The 2,419-nt window shown below is 50.8% G+C and overlaps 1 protein-coding gene across 1 annotated transcript in view; it reads left to right on the top strand.

Annotated features, from left to right (window-relative positions):
- Dcaf5 (DDB1 and CUL4 associated factor 5) overlaps window positions 1–2,414 on the top strand; it is a gene marked incomplete at its 3' end in the record, with an annotated part of 97,409 nt that extends 94,995 nt beyond the window's left edge. The window contains exon 9 of the mRNA XM_031357729.1: window positions 732–2,414. Within this exon, the coding sequence (XP_031213589.1) occupies window positions 732–2,414 (1,683 nt within the window). The remainder of the gene's footprint in view (window positions 1–731) is intronic.
- Between the last annotated feature and the right edge of the window lie 5 nt (window positions 2,415–2,419).

Raw genomic sequence — 2,419 nt, 5'->3', positions numbered from 1 at the left:
ATAGAGTTTTGTTGTTTGGAAGAAGTGGGACTATAGGCTGAAATCTTTTTAGGGTATGTATTTGGTTGGTTGTCGGTTGGTTTTTTTAGATATGGTCCCACAATGTAGCCCTAGAACTCGGCCTTGAACTCACAGAAACCTGCCTGCCTCTGCCTCTGAAATGTGCCACCGTGCCTGGCAAGGAATATTTTCACTCTGGAAAAACTCATCTCTGTGCATAGCTTCAATCTTTTGAAATTTTTAAAATCACATTGCCTAATATTCAAGTTATCTTTTACCTCTTAGATTAAGGTTATAATTTCCAATGTACTGGAAATTAAGGGGAAGAGGCAATATGTGAATATCTTCCACCTAAAGACATCTTTAGGTCTCTGGATCTAAGTTAATTCTATGCTCTAAGCTGCTTTCACCAACCTCTGAAAGCTGCACTTTTGATATACATTTTAGAAGAACCAGTCTGATAAAGAGTTTGGTTTTTGTTTTGTTTTTAGACAAGTTCTGGCTATACATCTCAAATTGTCCTGTGATCTCCTTTCTTAGCCTCCCAAGTGTTTACAAGAGTGCCATTGTACCTTAAGGGAAGTGTTGTTAAAGTTGCTTTGTGACTTTAAAATGACAGTGCTGCGGTGGGGGGGTGGGGTGGGGGGGGCGTTCTTTAGTGGTCATGATCATGGCCAGTTACTGAACACTTCCCATTCAACGCTGGTTGCTTTATTTTTCATCTTCTGTAGATCTGGAGCCCATACAAGCAGCCCGGATGTACAGGAGACCTCGATGGTCGGATTGAAGACGATTCCCGCTGCCTCTACACCCATGAAGAGTACATCAGCCTGGTTCTGAACAGTGGGAGCGGCCTGTCCCACGACTATGCTAACCAGTCGGTCCAGGAAGACCCCCGGATGATGGCTTTCTTTGACTCTTTGGTACGCCGTGAAATCGAAGGCTGGAGCTCAGACTCAGACAGTGACCTCAGCGAGAGTACTATCCTTCAGCTGCATGCAGGAGTCAGTGAGCGCTCTGGCTACACAGACTCGGAATCTTCAGCCTCACTGCCCCGCTCCCCACCTCCCACAGTAGACGAGTCTGCCGACAACGCCTTCCACCTGGGGCCCCTGCGTGTCCCCACCACAAATGCAGTGGGATCAACCTCAGCAACGCCAACTTGTGAGGATGCGGCCTCTCGGCAGCAGCGCCTCTCTGCTCTGAGGCGCTACCAGGACAAACGCCTCCTGGCCCTGTCCAATGAGTCTGATTCTGAAGAGAATGTTTGTGAGGCTGAACTGGACACAGATCTCTTCCCTCGGCCACGGTCACCCAGCCCTGCGGATGAATCTAGCAGTTCCAGCAGCTCCACCAGCTCTGAGGATGAAGAAGAACTGAACCAACGCCGAGCCACCACCCGGCAGCGAAACGCCATGCGGAGACGACAAAAGATAGCCCGGGAAGAGCGGCCCACTGCTCCAGCCAAGTCCACCAGCACCTACATTGGAGAGGACAATTACGACTACCCACAGATCAAGGTGGATGACCTCTCCTCCTCCCCAAACTCCTCACCTGAGCGGAGCACTTCCACTCTGGAAATTCAGCCAAGCCGGGCACCACCAGCTGCTAACATGGAATCAGTTGAGCGTAAGATTTATAAAGCTTACAAATGGCTCCGCTACTCCTATATCTCTTACTCGAATAACAAAGATGGGGAAACCTCCTTAGTGGCAGAAGAGGCAGATGAAGGAAGAGCAGGAACCAGCCACAAAGACAACCCAACTCCTTCTTCCAGTAAGGAAGCCTGTTTAACAGCCACAACCCAGAGGAACCAGAACCTGCCTCCTGAAGGCTGCAGCAATGATGCTTGTAGAGAAGGGACTTCTGCTGGAAATCCCAACAGCGGTGCAGGCTATGAGCACAGGAGCCATCCTTGGGCAGAGGTGCCAGAGGGCACCTCTCAGGACACTAACAACAGTGGCCCACTAGAACACTCTTTTGAAACCAAGAAGCTCAATGGAAAGGCTCTGAGCAAGTCCCTGAGCAGTCGGGCTGAGGAGCCACCATCCTCTCCTGGCCCCAAGGCAACAGGCTCCACACTCAACAGTGCATCTGGCAACTGTCTCAAAACCCAGTCTGATGACAGTGAGGAGAGGAGCCTTGACACCATCTGTGCCAACCACAACAATGGACGCTTGCACCCCAGACCCCTTCACTCCCACAACAATGGACAGAACTCTGAGGAGCTGGAGACAGTGGCCTGCTCTTCCCCAGGACACCTAGACACTGACCATGATAGCCCATCCCTGACAGGGACACTTCTACACAAAGATTGTTGTGGGTCGGAAATGGCCTGTGAGACCCCAAGCGCTGGAATGAGAGAGGACCCCACTGAACCCTCAGCCCTGGACAGCAGCAAGGTTGTTCATGGCCAAAG

The sequence above is a fragment of the Mastomys coucha genome, unplaced genomic scaffold (genome assembly GCF_008632895.1).
Source record: "Mastomys coucha isolate ucsf_1 unplaced genomic scaffold, UCSF_Mcou_1 pScaffold6, whole genome shotgun sequence".
Taxonomy (NCBI): Eukaryota; Metazoa; Chordata; class Mammalia; order Rodentia; family Muridae; genus Mastomys; species Mastomys coucha.
Note: the sequence above shows the minus strand (reverse complement) of the source record. Positions and strands in the feature narration are given on the sequence as shown.